At 37.0% G+C, this 18,964-nt stretch overlaps 1 protein-coding gene across 1 annotated transcript in view; it reads left to right on the plus strand.

Annotated features, from left to right (window-relative positions):
* The window catches only part of LOC149816869 (uncharacterized), a 75,062-nt gene that overhangs the window by 17,524 nt on the left and 38,574 nt on the right, over nucleotides 1-18,964 (plus strand). The window contains exon 5 of the mRNA XM_089986691.1: nucleotides 1,389-2,003. Within this exon, the coding sequence (XP_089842817.1) occupies nucleotides 1,389-2,003 (615 nt within the window). The remainder of the gene's footprint in view (nucleotides 1-1,388; nucleotides 2,004-18,964) is intronic.

The following is an 18,964-nucleotide window of genomic DNA, read 5'->3' on the forward strand; positions in this document are numbered from 1 at the left end:
TTTGAAATCATGTGTACTGCAAGCAAACTACCTGTTAGTTACATGATCTTAGTTGTCAACGGTGGTAGGCGGTAAGCCCCTAAAAAGACCAGTCGGGGACTAGGCAGACTAGTCGGTACCCCAATTTAAAAAAAATAAAAAAATACACAAAATATGTAAACAAATTGCTAAAATTAATAACAAACATGTATACAACATAAAATAAATCAACAATAAGCAATATCGTTGAACACTGTAAAACAATTATATTAAATAACCTGCTCAAAAAAATCAAGAATAAATGAACATTGAAATACAGAATATATAATATATATAATTTATAACTGAAATACAGAATATTACCATATATACTTATAATATGTTAATATATATAATTATATATATTTACACACAAAAAACAGATATATATGTGTGCATCAGCATCTGTGTGTGCATGTGAAGTGTGAACTGTGAAAAAGATAAGAAAACAGATTATATATGAATTACACCCACCCCCACACACACACATATATATATATATCTATATATATAAACTGAAAAACATAAACTATAGAAAGAGGAAGAAGAAAAAAAGGAAGGAAAACAGGAAGAAGAAAAAAAGAAAAAGGTGTGTGTGTGTGTGTGTGTAGGGGGTGGGGGGGTGGGGGGAGAGAAGAAGAAGAAAACTGAGAGAGACATAGAGGGCTACGCCCTTCCCTTTTTATACTTCCCCCCTTTGGCACAGTTGGTCAACAAAGTTAAAAAAAAGGCAAAAATAGTCTATAAGCCTAGTCGGTCTCCACCTAGGCAGTAAAAAAGGGCCCCACCACCTAAACCCAAAAGCCCAGGGGGTGGGGCTGCACCTAGGCACCGCCTTTGACAACTAAGTACATGATTGAGAACAAAGCTATTACTTACATTATGTTGTTTCATAAATGGCTTAAATGTGTCCTTCCTAATTTTTTAATGCAGAAAAATGACTGCCTGAAATTCACAGTCTACAAGTTTACTTATCTTTCACAAGTGTTTTCTGATTTGGACACATTTTATCTCTTTGTGGGACTCATCCATCAGTAATTCTCTTTCTACAGACTGCTTATACTGATCTTTGAACATCTGTGTGAAGTGTGAACAAATGTATTGTGCCTTAACTTCTTGTATGCTAGTAATAATGTCATCCTAAAAATGCTATGTTTTATTGTGAAGAGCTTACGTTGTTCTTTGTGTGTTCTTATCAATGAACAGCTTTCTTGTAGCTTCCCTTGCAACTGTAATTGTGGTGCAGCTCCTGTGCTGGCCTCAAGTTTCTTCTTTTCTTCCTTTCATTTGTATATTTGCTCTCGTTTAGATCTTCTTTGTTTGATAAAAGTGCTGACTAGCTGATTATTCTCTTATGTTGGATTTTGCAGAATATGCAACTACCTCAGAGGGGAGAGTGTTTCAATGAGCCTCTATTTGGTAAAAATCCTGGATCAGGATATGTAGACTATGAGAGTGGTTCTGACCCTGCAAGCCATCAAGACATGGGAATCAGAAGACTCGGTAGGAGGGTAACTGAGGGGAATGAAGGAGCAGATCATGCTTGGTATGGAGGAGTCGAGAACAATGAAGCAAGCACAACATTTGGTAACATGAATGGTCATGACATGGCACCCATGCCTCCATGTGGTTTAATTGATTCATATGGAAACTACAGAGCTTCTAGAACTGCAAGAACTTTGCCTCAGCTGAATCCAGCCTCAAATATTGCTAGTTTAGGCACAAAAGGCATTTTGAGGAACTGGAAGAATTCTGAGGAAGAAGAATTCATGTGGGGCCACATGAATTCCAGAACAACAGGAGGGGCAGATGGATCAAGGAAAGTTGGTTGGAATTGTGATCCCTCTGAAAAGCCTCCAAGTGCACAAAAGCGCAAATGGATTCCCACAGAGTCTGGACAACTGGATTCTGACTGGAGTCAAGCTGATACTTTATCTCAATCAGTCAAGCCTGTGGAAGCTGTTGCTAAATTTCTTGTGCGAAGAGTATTGTCTCAAACTTGTCTCATTTTTTATGTTGATATTTATGGTTCAAAGTTCAAACATTGCTTTTGATCTTTTGTTTCCTCAGTTCTGCCGACAAGAAACAAACTTCCCTTCTTTTTCAGCCAAAAAATATTTGTTATATGCCATGTTATCTTGATTCTCTTACTAAGCTGCCCTTGTCACTGACTGATACATATGCATACCCTCCTTGAATGTTTCTGGATGCAAGTTTTAATTCGTGAAGTGGCTGCTCAATGGACTTTAATTCATGAATGTTTCTAGCATTTATAGACTTTGACACCTCTTTGTACTCTATGCTTTTGGTTTTCTGTTTTCCTCTTTGGTTTGGATTAAATTATAGTTTTTATGTTAATGTTATTTTATTTTTATGTTATGGTCCTAGATCTAGAGAAGACGTCAAAACCATTGTTTCAAAATCCAAATGCCACCTCATCAAGTCAGAGTGTCTTCCCAACTACAAGTGGGGCTCAAGGAGGTGATGTGGCTCCTCTCCAAGAAGAAAAGTCAAATGACACATATCCACACCAGAATGAAGAAGAGGCAAGCTAGTGGGGCCCATATGAGGGTGCCAACTTGGAAGAAGGAGAAGGGAAAGTGAGGAATGTTTCCTACTTTCCCAAAGGGACACCTACTTTCCAGATTGTGAGAGATGGGAATAGAGTCCAGCCAAGGCATGCTTTCCTTTTCTTAATTGTTATTTTTATTTTTGGTAAATAGGCCTAGTTAGGATTCCTATTAGAAAAGGACTGTAGAATCTTATGTCACATAGGTGCAGGTGCGGGTGCAGGTGTGGCAATGCGGCACTTTAAAAAAACTTGGGTGCAGGGGTGCGGGAGGGTATATATATATATAAATTTTACCCCTTCTCGATTAATTTTTTAATGGGTACCCATTCTTTTTTTTTAATGAGGGGAGGGCAGGGGGTGGTGGTGGCTCGAGGTACCCCATTCTCGAGCCCCGTCCATATTTTTAATGGATCATAATGGACTCGATCAAAGTTGATCAAGTCCATTTTGGACAAAGATAACCTTGGGTGCGGGTTGACCGCACCGAAGGTCACATTGACTACACCTGGTGCGGCTCCTGCACCCACATTGCGTTGATGCTGTTAAAATGTAAAATGTAATATATATATATATATATTATTTAATATTATTATATTTTCTTTTATTATTTTCTTTTTCTATTTTTCTTTATTTTCTTTTTTAGCATCTAGTTTAATAGAAACTAGATATTTGATCTAGTCAAGTTCCTGTTGGAACTTGACTTTCCTGTTGGAACTTGTTGGAACTTGACTGTGCAAATAGCTGTTGGACTGTATTCCAACAGCTATAATAAATGTTGTTGGACTATAGTCCAACAACTATAATAATAAATGCTGTTGGACTGTAGTCCAACAGCTATATTAAGAGACGTTGGAATCCAACGTCTCTTTTGGAGAGCTCAAAATGAGCTCTCCTCTCTCCCACTTTTTTGTATATATAGGGGTGAACCCCTTCAATGTATATTACCATGCTTCTTAAGCATTTTGTTCATGAATAAAGTATTATTTATTTTTCAAGTGTTCTTCCTTTTATACCCTTTCAAGGGTCATGCTTGTAGTGTCTCCAATAGACACTTGTTTGTGAGTTATTTGTGCATTTGTTGAAGACCATCATTTCATTACATGGTATCAGAGCTACGAAATCCTTAGATCTTAAAGTGCTTCCGCCTCGATTTCCGTGCCACATTTACAAAAGGTGTTTCATCACCTTGTTCTTTGCTCAAGAAGATTTGTTTGAAGAAAGGCGAACTTGTGCTACAAAAAATTTTGGTTTTGTATCCTCTCTTATTCCTTTGTCTACTCTTTTTCTTTTCTTTTTATTTTTCTCTCTCTCTCCTCCTATTTATTCCTCTCTTACCCTTGTAAAAGATGGATGACAATGATAAGATCACCATCATTCCTATGAAGCTAAATGATACTAACTATGTAATGTGGGCTTCGATTATGAAGCACCACATTTGGGGAAAAGGTTTATGGGGTATAGTGGATGGTTCCGATTTGGAACCTAAACTATCTCTTACCAAGAAAGAGGGTGATAAAGAGGTTCCTCTAACGGAAGAAGAGAAGAGTAAGGCATTAGCCACTTATGAAAAGAAATGGAAAGAATGGAGGATAGGGCATGCAAAAATTATGTCATGGTTCATCAATAGCATAGACATTAAAAAATGCTCTAGTCTAGCTAAGTTTGAGCATGCCGATAAGGCTTGGGAATACCTCAAAAACATGTATTCCCTTAAAGATATTGCACATGTATGCAATTTACAAGATAAAGTTCGGACAATGACTCAAAAAGATAAAACTATTCGAGAATATTATAATGAGTTGTCCGAACTTTGGGAAGAGTTGGCGCTTCTTGAGCCCAAATGGCATTGTGCCGAAGACATCGAGCTTCGCCAAAAGCAACTCGATATGGAACATTTCTATCAATTTGTGAATGGTCTAAGGCCGGAGTTTGAATCCACCAAATCGGCCCTTTTACATCGTGGAAAAATTCCTTCTATTGTTGATACTATAGAAGAGCTCACTATGGAGGAAAATAGACTTAGAAAAAGTACTCCAAAAGTTGATGATGACTCTGTTTTAGCTGTATCTAGACCGGGAAATCATACTCGTACTTACAAGCCGCCTCATTTTGGAAGGCAAAACGGCGACTTTGATAAAAGAAAAGTTATTTGTCATCATTGTCATGAACCGGGGCACTATAGGCCTCAATGTCCAAAGCTAAAAAGAAGAGAAGAAAAAAGAGTTGCATCTGTTGAATCTGAGTCAAAAGATCAAGATGCACCTGTGTCTATGGCTCAACTGATGGAAATCCTTCAACCTCTTCTCAAAGGGGTATCCTCCTCAACCGAAGCCTCAACTGGAGCGGCAGTTGCATCTTTCTCCGGTCCAGGTAACTTTCCTTGGCTTTTAGATTCTGGTGCTTCTTTTCATATGACCCCAAATGTTAATAGTCTATCCGAATGTCTTAAAAATAACTCAAGTGTGTCAAAGGTTTTTACAGCCGATGGCACATCTCTCGAAGTAAAAGGAATAGGATGTTTTGAAAATCTTCAAAAATCCAAAAGATTTTTTATCCCAGAAGTTAGATATATCCCTAAACTTAATTTGAATCTCTTATCTGTCTCGCAAATATCTGATTATGGATGTAATATCTCTTTCTCTTCTCATGGTTGTTGGGTACAGGATCGCCAGTCAGGGAAGCTGATTGGGGAAGGCCATAGAGAAGGAGGACTTTATTACATGGACTTTTTGGAATTACCCAAGAATGCATTTTGTTATAATATTCAGAAATTAGAATTGGATTTATGGCACAAAAGGCTTGGCCATCCTCATATGTCTAAAATTCAATATTTTCCAAGTTTGGAAAAATTTTGTAATTCTGAAAAATTTTCTTGTAAAGACTGCATTCTTGGCAAAATGAAAAGGTTACCATTTCTTAGTAGAACTTTTGTTTCCTCACGACCGCTTGAGTTAATACATTCGGATGTTTGGGGCCCCGCACCAGTTATTTCCAAAGGTGGTTATACATATTATGTCATTTTTGTTGATGACTTTTCTAGACATACTTGGATTTATTTTCTTAAACATAAATCTGATGTCTTTGCTAACTTCCAAATATTTCATAAAATGGTTAAAAATAAGTTTCAAAATGATATTTCTGTTTTTCGCACTGATTCAGGGGGAGAATTTATGTCCAACGAATTCAAAGACTATCTCAATTTACATGGTATTACACATCAAAGATCATGTCCACACACTCCACAACAGAATGGCCTAGCCGAACGCAAACATCGGCACATTATGGAAACTACTAGGACATTGCTAATTGCAAATCAAGTTCCAAAAAGTTTTTGGACTGAAGCGGTCCTAACTGCCACCTACCTCATTAATAGGATGCCATCTTCCTCATTAAAGAATACAACTCCAATAGAAAAGCTTGTTAATTTAACTCTAGATTATTCTAGATTAAGAGTCTTTGGATGCAAATGTTTTGTTTTCACCAACAGAAATGACAAACTCTCTCCTCGTGCAATCCCATGTGCCTTTTTAGGATATGCTGATAATAAAAAAGGTTACAGGTGTTTCGATTTTCAAAATGACAAATTATATGTGTCAAGAAATGTATCTTTTTTGGAAAAAGAAAGCTTCTTTGAATTTGAAAAATCCAAGGATGTCACTGAATACTCGTTTTTAATTGATCCAACTTCAAAATCCAATGAATGTGATGTTGGATGTGACCTTGACAATGATCAAAGTCCTATTGTTGTTGAAAATGATGATAATGAAGAGCAAATCCATAGGGATGTTAGTCTACAATATTCAAGACGTAGAGAGCAAAATCTTCCATGTGCATTACAAAAATACTCTGAAGTCTCACCTAGAAGAACGTCTAGAATCTCTAAACCTCCAGAAAAATTTGTGTCTTATGAATCTTTTTCACCCACGTATAGGGCCGCCATTACATTAATACAATCATATGTTGAACCATCATCCTATTCTCAAGCAAAAAATCATATAGAATGGATAGAAGCCATGAAAATAGAATTGGATGCACTAGAAAAGGCCAATACTTGGACGATACAAGATATTCCTCCGGGTAAGAAACCTATAGGTTGTAGGTGGGTATACAAAGTCAAAACCAAAAGTGATGGGACCCTGGAAAGATATAAGGCCCGTTTAGTAGCAAAAGGATATGCTCAAGAGTATGGCATCGATTATGAAGAAACATTTGCTCCTGTGGCCCGTATGACCACTGTTAGAACTTTAATAGCCTTGGCCTCCATTAGAACATGACCTATCTTTCAATTAGATGTCAAAAATGCTTTCTTGAATGAGAATCTCGTTGAAGAAGTATACATGGAAGCCCCACCTGGTATTAGTATCCCTAAGGGTAAAGCTCTTCGTCTAGAAAAAGCTCTTTATGGTCTTAAACAGGCTCCAAAAGCCTGGTATGACCGATTTAGTCATGTTATGCTTGATATTGGTTTTCAACCTTGTTTAACTGACACTGCTTTGTTTGTTAAGAAATCTGATGCAGGCATCATTATTCTTCTTCTCTATGTGGACGATATGATCATCACCGGAGGCGACAAACAGGGAGTTGCAAATATCAAATCTCTTCTTAAAACTCACTTTGAAATGACTGACTTAGGTTTATTAAGATATTTTTTAGGCATTGAAGTTGCTTATTCCCCTCGGGGGTATTTGATATCTCAATCTAAATTTGCTCTTGATATCGTTTCCAGGTCTGGAATTACAGATGATAAGAAAGTAGACACTCCAGAAGTGGTCAATGTTAAAATGAAAATTGATGATGGAGAACTTCTTGATGATCCTACTCCTTATAGACAGCTTGTTGGAGCTCTTTCTTATCTTTCCATTACTAGGCCAGATATAACTCATGCGGTTCATACAGTCAGTCAGTTTCAGCATGCTCCCACCTCCGTGCACATGGGAGCGATTTTGCGTATTATTAGTCACTTAAAATTCTCTCTTTCACGAGGACTCTTCTTGTCTGCTTCATCTTCATTAAATTTAATTGCATATACTGATGCTGACTGGGGAGGTGATCCCAATAATAGACACTCAACTACTGGTTTTTGTGTGTTCCTAGGTGAAACCTTAATTTCGTGGAGGTGCAAGAAGCAACAGAAAGTCTCTCTTTCCTCCACCGAAGCTGAATACAGAGCCATGACAACCACCACTATGGAGGTTGTTTGGATCAGACGATTGCTGGCGGATATGGGAGCTAAAGCAACGCAAGCTTCAAAGATGTGTTGTGACAACAAAAGTGCGATCTACATTGCAAGCAACCGAACATTCCATGAGCGCACTAAACACATTGAGATGGACTGTCACTATGTCAGAGAGGAATACTTACATGGAACCATTGATCTGCCATATGTTACATCAGAATATCAATTAGCAGACTTCTTCACCAAGCCTCTCGCTGCTCCCAGATTTCACTTCCTCTTAGACAAACTTTCGCTCATTGTACCGTAAGTTTGAGGGGGAGTGTTAAAATGTAAAATGTAATATATATATATATATTATTTAATATTATTATATTTTCTTTTATTATTTTCTTTTTCTATTTTTCTTTATTTTCTTTTTTAGCATCTAGTTTAATAGAAACTAGATATTTGATCCAGTCAAGTTCCTGTTGGAAACAGGAACTTGACTGTGCAAATAGCTGTTGGACTGTAGTCCAACAGCTATAATAAATGTTGTTGGACTATAGTCCAACAGCTATAATAATAAATGCTGTTGGACTGTAGTCCAACAGCTATATTAAGAGACGTTGGAATCCAACGTCTCTTTTGGAGAGCTCAAAATGAGCTCTCCTCTCTCCCACTTTTTTGTATATATAGGGGTGAACCCCTTCAATGTATATTACCATGCTTCTTAAGCATTTTGTTCATGAATAAAGTATTATTTATTTTTCAAGTGTTCTTCCTTTTATACCCTTTCAAGGGTCATGCTTGTAGTGTCTCCAATAGACACTTGTTTGTGAGTTATTTGTGCATTTGTTGAAGACCACCATTTCATTACAGATGCAAGTGCGATGACCTACTAGGCGAGTCCATGTGACATAGGTAAAATCTCTTTCCTAGTCTAGTTTTGATTGCAATTAGAACCTCTTTTTTGGCAATTAAAGGGTGTTTGGGTTATTTGGGTTAGCTTTTATTTTTGGATTGGAACTGGACTCTAACCCATGCCAAAAGCTATAAATAGAGGGTATTAGTTCCCTTGTCATGCATAATTGAAATTTGGAATAAGAAATTCCCTTCTCTCTCTCTCTCTCTTCTCTTCTCTTCTGTTTGTGTTCTCTCCTTGATTCACGTGAGGACCAGGCCCCTTAGGTTTGTCGATCACCCCCTCCAACACTCCCAAGCTCTTGACGTCTAGGTGAAAGCAATCCTTCTTCCTGGTGAGGCGATCGGTGTTCCATCGAAGCAGGTCGAGTGTCAGCACTCCAGAAGGTGGGAGCCTTCTCCCCAACTTGCTAAAGACCTGTAAGCGACCCCTAACACCCTATCTCAGCTTTATCCTAGCCTCTACCCATTTTTCTGGGTCAAAAACCCTAAATCACCTCTTACCAATTAAGAAATACATGTAGTCTTGAGCTAGCCTACTTCGAAGCCTAGCATGTTATCCCAGACCTCTAGAACTTGTACCAGACCTCCACACGTCCCAAGACAATCCTAGATCTCCTAGACCAGGTCTTACAAGTTCTGAACTTAAACCTTAAACCCCTAGCCGAATCGCTCACCGAACACAAACCGCACCTACCTGCTGAGCCGATTGACCTAGTCCTACGGTTCATCTTTGTTCACAATCCAATGGAGGGATCTAAACCCTCCCAGGTAGATAAGAACGAGAAAGTTTGCCAGCATGCCGAACTAGTTTGGACGATTTTTGAGAAAACACAAGCCAAACTTTTTTGGCAATGACAAGAGAGCGTGGAGCAAGGCAACCGTTTGGAGCGCATCGAGAGGGCTCTAGTAGCCTTAGTTGATTGCATTGAAGCCCTTCTGCGCAACACACCGAGACACACTGCCAATCAGAACTTCACCTTCACCGATGGCTGCATGGAGGACTCGGACGACTCAATCCTCAGGGAGCCGCCGTACGAATATGCATGAGGTATGAGCAAAAAGGCTCGTTTTGATATTTCTCCTTTTTTTGACCTGTCATAACGTGCCTCATGACGCACGGGTTGCCGAAGCGGTCACCCGCCTTGAGGGTGACACCCTTTGATAGTATGAGAGGTTGGACACCGTATACGAGAAGCCTACATGGATTGACTTCTTAGAGCGCATTATGAAAATATTCAGGACCGCAGTGCTTGTTAACTATCATGTGGAGCTTAAAAATCTTAAGCAACGAGCCAACTTGGATGAATACCAAATGAAGTTTGAAAATCTTTGCACCAGAGTTACCGGAAGCGCCTAGGCATATGGGGAAGCACGTTTCAGAAGCGCGAAACGTCACACTTCCGAAACGTTTTGGGAAGCGTTTCCCTTTTTTGGGAAGCACACTCCCCCCTTTTTTTTCATTTTTTTTAATTTTAATTTTAATTTTTATTACAAACTCGCTGCTATCAGATCTCCAACAAGAGAGGAAGTAGAGCAAAAAGGGGGGCTATGAAGATGTTACGTGGCACCCAATGTGCCTATTTGCTCATCGCTCAAGCGGTAGAGCCAAAAAACGCCCCGGTCCACATGGATGTCCCCCCCCCCCCCGGTATGACTGGTTTGTCAGAGGAATTTTATGATGTATTTGATGAGCCACATGGTTTTCCACCTAGGAGGTCCCAAAACCGTATAATACCCTTGAAGGTGGGTATGGGACCCTTGAAACGTAAGGCCCTATTAGTATGCTCACTCTCAAAAGGACAAAATCAAAAAACTTGTGGGAGAGATGTTGAACCAAGGGATCCTCTGCCTAAGTGTTAGCCCTTTCTCCTTACTGATACTTTTGGTGAAGAAGGATGATATAGGGAGGTTTTGCATAGATTATCGGGCTTTGAATAGCGTAACAGTGAAAGACAAGTTTCTGATTACTATCATTGAGGAACTACTTGATGAATTGCTCGATATCACATTCTTTACAAGGCTTGATCTTTGTTTGGGATATCATCAAGTGTGCATGACTCATGATGACGTGCACAAGACAACATTTAAGACTCATAAGGGTCTATATGAGTTCCTGGTCATGCCTTTTGGGTTGATGAATGCACCTGCAACCTTTCAAGCCATAATGAACGATGTTTTCAAAACTATGCTCTGGAAGTTTGTATTTGTTTTCTTCGATGGGATATTGGTGTATAGTCGTTCTTGGGTCACACATTTGAAGCATGTGCAAGTTGTGTTGAGAACCTTGCGGGAGCATCACTTGAGTATTAAGATATCCAAATGACCCTTTGGACAAGCCCAAGTGAGCTATCTTGGCCATATTGTTATCAGCCAAAGAGTCTAAGCTGAACCAGACAAAATCGATGCTATGCTTGAGTGGCCCAAGCCGCATGCTGTGAGGGCACTAACGAGATTCTTGGGGCTGACCGATATTACCGAAGATTTGTGAGAAATTACAACCATATTGCCCAGCCCTAGCCCCTTACCTCCCTCTTGAAAAATGATCGTTTCGTGTGGATTGACAAGGCTACTGATACATTCAGGAAGCTGAAGGAAGCGATGTGCCAAGTTCCTGTCCATGCTTTGCCCGATTTCTCTAAGGTCTTCATGGTGGAGACAGATGCGTGTGACAATGGGGTAGGTGTTGTCCTCTCATAAGATGGATACCCCATTGCATTTATGAGTAAGGCCTTGCCCAACCACAGTCGTGCCTTGTCTATGTACAACAAGGAAATCCGCGGTTGAGAAGTGATGCCCTTACCTCCTTGAGCATAAGTTCATCGTGCAGACAGATCATCAAAGCCTCAAATACCTGTTGGGGCAGCATGTTACTACTGTCAGCCAGTAGAGATGGGTTGTGAAGCTCATGGATATGACTTTGAGATCCAATACAAGAAAGGCTTGGAGAACAAGGCAGTCGATGCCCTATCCTGGCAATTTGAAGATGCACCAAATTTTCACGCACTTACCACAATTGAATATAATGTATGGAGTAAGGCTATAATAGAATCCAAAAAGTAGTGTGCTATGTCACACAGACTCGGCTAGGGAGGCGTTGCACCCGAGTCGACACGCCCCGACACGGGCGCGGCTTAGGACACGGCCCAGACTCGGTCAACGAGGAGTCAGACTCGGTCAACGGATCGAGGCTGAGTCCGTCCTCCTTTTGGACTCGGTCAATGTTGACCGAGTCTATATTAATCTATTTTAGGATAAAAAAACTAAAAGAAATGATTTTTTTTCTATATTTTTTTAAATATATATACACTGCTGTGCCCAATGCACAGTCACTGTTGTGCACTGGTCACAGTGGCTGTGCACAGTCACAGTGACTCTGCTGTATGCACAATCATGATTTTTTTTTAAATAAATAAATAAATAAATAAATATATATATATATATATATATATATATATATATATATATATATATATATATATATATATATATATATATATATATGTCCAAATTTTTTAAAATTGCGCCGCACCCATGTGACATAAGTGGTGTGTGAGTTGGGTAAGAACCCTTATAGTCAACCTAATCACACTCTTAGAGGTGGGGTCCTGTTTTATAAAGGACAAATCTATTTGCTGTTGGAGAGCGATGTGATTCAGGATCTCCTGCACAAGGTGCATGACACACCTAGTGGTGAACATGGAGGCACGTCCAAGACCTATCAGAGGTTGAATGCCTTCTTTTATTGGTCAGGCATGAAGGGTTGTGTCTGAGAATATGTACGACAATGTATGGTCTGTTAGGCCAACAAGTATGGGGCGATAAAATTCCCTTAATTGTTGCGGCATTTGCCGATTCCCGAGCAGGCGTTGCCGGATATATCTATGGACTTCGTGGAATCCCTACCCTCATGTGAGCGTAAGGTCATTTTTACAGTGGTGGAAAGGTTTTCGAAGTATGCTCATTTTGTCAAATTGCCACAGGAGTATACCACCTAGATGGTAGCGAAACAATTCGTGAGTCACATGGTGAAACTCCACGGGATGCCCAAGAGGATAGTGAGTGATCGAGATTCAATATTTTGAGTTAGTTTTGGTCCACCTATTTGTTAAAAATTTTGTTGTAATAAGTAATGCCCATCAAGGGCATTTTAGTCTTTTTACTTTTTGTATATGGGTCTGTCCTGTAGGGAGAGTTTTGTATTTATTTTTGTTTTTTTATATTTTTTTGTAATTGCCTTGGTTTTGAGGGGCTCTTTTAGTTAGGTTCTTTTTTGACTAGTCTACATAGAGTTGACTAGTCAATAGAATTGTTGGAACAGTCCAACAATTCTATTTCTACATGTTAGAATGTTCCAACAGCTTTATTGAGATATTTGTAACAAATATCGCGAGATTTATAAAAATCTTGCGATAGTATCTTGAGAAATTGCCTGAAAGTTTAAAACGGCAATTTCTTGCGAGATTTTCAAACTGTGACAAATATCGTGATATTTATGGTTTTAGCAGATATTTATCGCAATATTTTTATTTTTAAATGTATTTTATTTATATTTTCTTATAAAAATTAATTTATTATAATTTTTAATTTATTTTTTATTGTCGAGATTTTGCCGAAAAAAGCGAGATTTATGAAAAATTTCAAAATCTCTCTAGTTTTTTACTCCCGAGATTTTGCCCTTTTAAACTTGTCACTATGATTGAGACTACCTCTTGTGTATAAATAGGGGTAACAATCCCTATTTGTTTCTAATGCTCTTTTAAGCATGCTAACTCCTTTGTGAATTTTATTATGAATAAAATATTATTATTTTTATTGTTGTTCTTGCTCTTGTGCATTGCATTGCCCATAGTGGCTGTTTGTATTGCCTATGTTGGCTCTTTGTTTTGTCTCTTAGTGGACTTGTGCATGTGCACTTTGTGTTTATGTTCTTGTAAGCCCTTGGAGGCTCTTGTTTTGTATTTCTGCATACTTCATTACATGGTATCAAAGTCGGGATACAACCATCTTGTCTTTTAATGGTCTTTTCAGGATTCTTTGATCGTGGAGATAAGAAAATCTTAATCCTAAGTATTTTAAAATTTCTTTGTTTATTCTTACTTTTGTTGCATATCTCATGCATTTTGTATGAGAAAGCATTTGTTTTGAAAAAGAAAAAAGTATTAAAAGTTGGTTGTTGCTCCTTCAAAATCTTTGTGAGACATTCTTTGTTTCTTGGTTGATCCTAAGCACATGATTGAGCTCTTTTGAATCTCTTTATGTTTTCTTGCGTTTCAAAATTTATTGTGCTTTATCCTTATCTTGGACTTGTTGAGTTGATATCGGTGTTGTTTTTTCAATTTTGATTAAATAAGATTGAAATGATTTCAAAAATTTTGTTTTTTTAAATTTTGCACAATAATTTTGTGTAATATTCACATGCGTGATCTTATGATATTTTGCTTAACTTGTGTTTAAGATTTCTTTGACTTGCTCTTATGAGAAACTTAAATGCTTTATGTATTTGAGAAGTATTAAGATTATATGGTTGGTTCTTAGTGATTATAAGTATCTTGTTTTGTAAACTTGAATTTGTACTCATAATTTTGTCTTGTTGATATATGATATATGATATATGATATTTGTACTTGAGATTTTCTTATATTTTACATGAACATTAATGAATAAAGTTTGTTTATTCGTGCATAAGTTTTTGAACATGTTTTTTCATGCATGATTTGTCCCTTATGGGCTTTATGATCTATTCTATAAGATTTATGAATGTATTTTAAATATGTTTTTTAAAAGATTATTAAAAATATTTATTGAGTGCTCTCTTGTTGGCTTTCTGGTTGCCTTTGGGATTGAAGCATTTGTGCCTTATGGTTATGATATTCTTTGTCTTATGACCCTTGAGTGAACATTATTTTACGAGTTTTTACATTGTGTTGCCTTACATAGGGATTTATGTATTATGCTTCTTGCATCCTTTCTCAATAATAAAACATCATATTTTTATGATTGTATTCTTTGTGTGCCCTTGTATGGGTTTTGTGGGTATGCCCCTTTGTGGCTCTCGTGGGTGAACTTCTTTGTGAGTTCCTTTTTGTGATTGTCCATTGTGAACCTTTTGGTGGACATTGTTGGGGATATTTATAGACTCACTCCTTTGCATATTTTGTTGAGTGTGCTCTTAAGTGGCTCTTTGTGTTTACCTACTTTATCTTGCCATATGATTGCATTTATTGCATAATGTTACTTGACTTGATTTGAGAACTCTTATTCCTATTGCCTCTTTTTTTGCTTGGTCCATCACTCTTCTTTCAATACATCCATTATTATTTGATTGGCCTTATCGAGCTGAGTTGTATGCACTTTTATGTTGTGGAGTTAGAGTTAGTTGTTGAGGTGAGTTATGTGTACACCTCTGTCTTCTTGTCGGTATAGATTACCAATGTTTTGGCTCTGACTAATAGTTGATTGACCTCTGATTCTATGAGTGAGTTGTGTCACAACTTTGTTTTATGCACCTCGGTGTTGTGGAGCCAGAGTTAGTTGTTGAGGTGAGTTATGTGTGCACCTTTGTCTTCTTATAGTATAGATTGCCAATGTTTTGGCTTTGACTGATAGTTAATTGATCTCTGATTCTATGAGTGAGTTGTATCACTCATTTGTCTTTTGGCCTTTGTTGTTTATTGGATTTTCGTATTGATTTTTTGTTAGTTATGGCTCTATTGTTATTTACTTGTGACCATTTTGGTTCTTGTGGATTAAATCTCATATTATTGCAAAAGTTATTGCTTTGATTTGAATATTGTTTTTCAAATCTTCTTGCTTATGACATTAGTTTGTCTTTGTTACAATATTATTATCTTTCTAACTTTCTTCACTCTCTTCTTATTTAAGTAATTTTTTCTTTTGGATAAGCGATTTTGTTTTATTAGTGTGGTGAGTTATGTGCACCCGTTGAAACTAATGTTGTTTGCAGTTATATAATCATTTGTGAGGTGAGGGATGTGCACCTTTTGTGGTTGTAGCTGCTTTGTATTGTCAGATAGCCAGTATTGCTGGTGCATGGTCATTGGTATGGTTATTGCTGACATTTGTGTTTGATCTCTTGTCCTATGCGCTGATATACTTGAATTTTGAGGATTTTGAGTTGGAGATCAAAGGGGGGGTTGCTTGTGGTTAGAAAATTGGTGATGAGATTTGCAAATATCATTCCTTTTGTTATGTGGGATTTTTAAAAATCTCTCCATGAACTTTATATTTTCTTTCCACTGCTTGTTTTTTCTTGTATGAAAAATGGTTATTTATTGAAAAATTTTCATGCATTATTATGTGCATTGAACACGTTTTAATTGCATGTTGGATATATACGTTGAGAATATTGAGATTTGTTCCATGTTGGTTGTCTTGCGTGTTTTGTGTGAATTTAATTAATTTCTCGTTTATTGTAAACTCCTTTGAGTTCTTGCATTTGATATACATGTGTTTTGCTTAGTATAATTAATAAGTGGTATCTTATTTGAAATGTTTACCCAAAGCCTTTGAGACATTATTCCAAAATTGTTTATATCTTATTGATATTTTATGTTTAAATGTGTTTTTCTAAGCATTCTGTTAATGGGAACATTTTATATTTTGTGTTCGTGACTCTTAGTGAGTTGTGTATCTTTATTATGAGGGTGTTCTTGGTCCATAAGTGACCACTTTGCTTTGTCTCATTTTAGCCTTTAAAACACCCTCTTGTGTTTTTAATATGTATTTGTTTTTTTTTCTATTTTTAGTGATCAAAATTCTACTATGATCAGAATTTATGAAAAACATGTTTTTATGGTTTTAATTGTCTAAACAAGAAATTCTTAATTTTTTTTTTGAAGTATATTCCTTGTGTTTTTATTAATGGCTATTGTACCTTGCTTGAATTGGTACTAATGTTTCTAAAAATCTTAAAATTATTGCTTAAGGTGCATATCTGATTCATTTTTAAAATTGTTTAAGTTTATAGTGTCGTTATGTTTTGTTGAGGAACTTAACCATCCTCACTTCATATATATGAATTAATAAGAGTTATTCTTGTTCAAAATATATATATTTATTTTGAATCTAAATACATGTATTTTATATATATTTTTTAAACTATTGGGTTAAAATGTTTTTCGTTTAATAACTATTTGGTAATAATATCTTCCTTTGCGTAGTTGGAACCTTTGTTTTGTTTTCTATGCAGATTCTTAAAGATGCTATGGGTTGATAAATAAATTGTATCTTTGATGCATCATGAAGATGGAGATAGCCGATGCAGGCATTTGGAGAAGATTATCATTGAAGACTTTGATACTTTCCTTTGTTTTCTTTTTGTATTTTCAAACTTTCAGTGTTTACACCGTAAGTTTGAAGGGAGATGTTAAAATATGTGTATATATATTTATAATATAATAAATACATATAATTTTGTTGTAATAAGTAATGCCCATCATGGGCATTTTAGTCTTTTTACTTTTTTTTATATAGTTCTGTCTTATAAGGACAATTTTGTATTTATTTTTGTAATTTCCTTGGTTTTGAGGTGCGCTTTTAGTTAGGTTCTTTTTGGGCTAGTCAATACAGCTGTTGGAACAACCCAACAACTCTATTTCTAAGTGTTGGATTGTTCCTGCAGCTCTATTGAGAATACCTCTTGTGTATAAATAGGGGTAAAACCCCCCCCATTTGTTTCAAATGCTCTTTTAAGTATTCTAACTTCTTTATGAGTTTTATTATGAATAAAATATTATTATTTTTATTGTTATGCATTAGGGCTATCACGGGCTTAGAAGCGAAGCCCCCCCGCAACGTAGCTTCTGGTAATCACAAACACCGAAGGCATGCCTTTTAAGCACACAAGCAACGCATAGCACACGCGCACGAGCAGAAACAAGAGTACGCGCATGCACAATCACAAAGAGAGCAAAGAGGCAATGATACAAAATGCTTCTTTATAGATACTTGAAAGCAAAGTACATCAAGAGCGGGAGAGAGGGTCCGAATACACAGAATTCTTAAGCCGTAAGGCCTTGTGGGGTACTTGAGAGTGCCAAAGAGGTATTATACATCAAAACAAAAAGGTGAAAAACATGACAGTCCAAAACACGCTTCCCTGCCTAAGTTGGTATTAGAATATGGATCGGATATGGATCCAATAGAGGATCCATATCATCCACAGCTATTCACGTGTATGTTTTATATTCTAATGTAATATGTATTACTAATACAGGGCAGTTTCATCCATGTAAAAGTATTGTAACCCTATTAAGCTTAATGATGAATTAGTGCAACCATTAAGAAAATAGAGAAGCTGCCAATTCCCCAAAAGAAGGCTCTATTCTCCCTCCTTACTCCTTTCTTGGTTTCTTCAACAAAACACGCCAACCCATTGGCAGTTTTATCATGGTATCAAAGCGGCGACATTTTTGGGCGTAAAAAGATCTTCCTCAGGGACGTGAAAAGCCGAGTTCTCCTCCTCGTCATCAGGCCACGTGAATCAGGTTGCAATCTGTCACCTGACGTCTTCTCCTTCCTCTTCTGTCTTCGTCTGCTACACGATATGTCCCCTGACGCCTTTTCTTTTCCCTTCAATCTCCCTCTGCAAAAAGGTTAGCTATCCATATCGTAGATCTGAAACACATTCAGATCTGCTGCGTGTGTTCAACTAATCTGAAATAAATTCAGATCAGCTCTCGTTAGCCGTCGTTTTCCTATCTTCAGATCTATTGCAACCATAAAACAAAAAAAATATATATATATCTGTCTGTCGTCCTCTTCTGATCTGCTGCATCTATAAAACACAATATATATATATATATATATATATATATATATATATATATATATATTTCTATTTCTGTCTTCGTCTTTTAGCTGTCTTCGTCTTTTAACCCTATAATAAGTTTCATGTCTCTGCGTCTTTAGGTCTCATATATTCCTGTTTTTCTTCCCTATTTACCAACAACTTAATCTCCGTTATTCTTCACCAGCCGACCTTGACGTGTCATCTCACGTCTTCTTCTTTATTCCGGTCCTATTTTCAATCTGAAATCAGTTACACAATCTTGCTTCATTGATTCAATTTTAGTTTTTTTTTTAAAGTCATTATCCTCGTTCTTAATTCCTCTTAATTTTAAATATAAAATTTCCAAGGTCTGTAAATGGATGCTTCTGCCAATTCTTGTCATTCTTCTAATTTCCTGGGGCAGCTAGTCTCTGAAAAATTAAATACAAACAACTATCTGACTTGGAAAAGGCAGATTACTCCTTTCATTCAAAGTCAAGATCTT

Source organism: Nuphar pumila, chromosome 14 (genome assembly GCF_984573655.1).
Source record: "Nuphar pumila chromosome 14, dmNupPumi1.hap1.1, whole genome shotgun sequence".
NCBI classification, from domain to species: Eukaryota; Viridiplantae; Streptophyta; class Magnoliopsida; order Nymphaeales; family Nymphaeaceae; genus Nuphar; species Nuphar pumila.